Source organism: Onychomys torridus, chromosome X (genome assembly GCF_903995425.1).
Source record: "Onychomys torridus chromosome X, mOncTor1.1, whole genome shotgun sequence".
NCBI lineage: Eukaryota > Metazoa > Chordata > Mammalia > Rodentia > Cricetidae > Onychomys > Onychomys torridus.
Genome location: NC_050466.1, coordinates 76025930 through 76026954, shown reverse-complemented (window position 1 = coordinate 76026954; position 1025 = coordinate 76025930). Strand labels below are relative to the sequence as shown.

The window sequence follows — 1025 nt, the reverse complement described above, 5'->3', positions numbered from 1 at the left end:
AAGAAAAAGCTAATTAATTAATTATTTTTTTAAACACACAAGTTTTACACATATGAGTCAACAGGAAATGATTACTCTGCTGAGAAACAAACTAATTTATTGCAAACAGTGCTAAACAGAAAAACTAGGGAAACTTCTGCAAGTATGTTAGCACCTTGCCTGGTGATCTGAGGAAGACCCCACCGTAGCAGGGACAGTTCCAGTTCAGTTCTCCTTGGTGCTCTCTCCCAGGGTGAGCCTGTCGAAGATGTGCTCAGCCAGGCGATTTCCTGGAGCCCCCAACTGGCGCAGGTTGGTCACATAGCCACCCATCTCCTTGATGATTTCGACCTGCTGTTGGAGAAAATGGCGCTTCAGCAAGTTGCACAGGTAGGCATCGCCTTTGCTGTTAGCCAGCTGGTACAGCTGCAGGAGGCTCTGGTTCAGCGTCTTCTCCAGGTGGAAGGCACACTCCATCGCCATGAGGCCATCAAACCAGTCGTGGCGGTCGTGATCAGCAATTCTCCCAAGGACAAGGGAGCCATTGCGCTGGATCAGCAAGTGGAATAGCTTCTCGGTGCTCTCCATCCACTTCTGGGACTGGCAAAGGAAGTAGAGCGCGAAGTTCACCAGGGCCACTTGGTCTTGATTGCAGAAGAAAGCCATGGAAAGGTAGATGTACGCGGCATACAGCTGTAACTGGATCTGAGAGTTGATGGCCGCGTTGCTCTCGGCCAGGTCATGGGGCTCCATCTGTGGCTGGGAAGAAGCCATGGCGGCAAGAGGCCTCACGTTCTCGAGCTGTTGGCAGGAACGAGAAGGACACACCTGGTTGCGAGCTGTGGAGCTGGCGCAAGTCGCTTCAGGAGCCTCACCACGACTTTAGGAGGTGGAGGAGGAGGAGCTGAGGAGCCAGGCCATACAAGTTGCTGGCTCTGGCCAGTCAGATTCCGAGGCGGCGGCGCCTGGAGCCGCAACTGCCCAAACAAGTGCGGAAGATAGCAATGGAGACAGCAATGGCGTGCAGTTGGTGCCTCGGGCAGTTG

General features: G+C 53.4%; 1 protein-coding gene across 1 annotated transcript; it reads right to left on the bottom strand.

Annotated features, from left to right (window-relative positions):
- Positions 1-204: 204 nt before the first annotated feature.
- Positions 205-753, bottom strand: LOC118573834 (ferritin heavy chain-like). The gene has a single exon (XM_036174256.1). It carries the CDS (start codon positions 751-753, stop codon positions 205-207), a length of 549 nt encoding a protein of 182 aa, XP_036030149.1.
- Positions 754-1025: the final 272 nt, after the last annotated feature.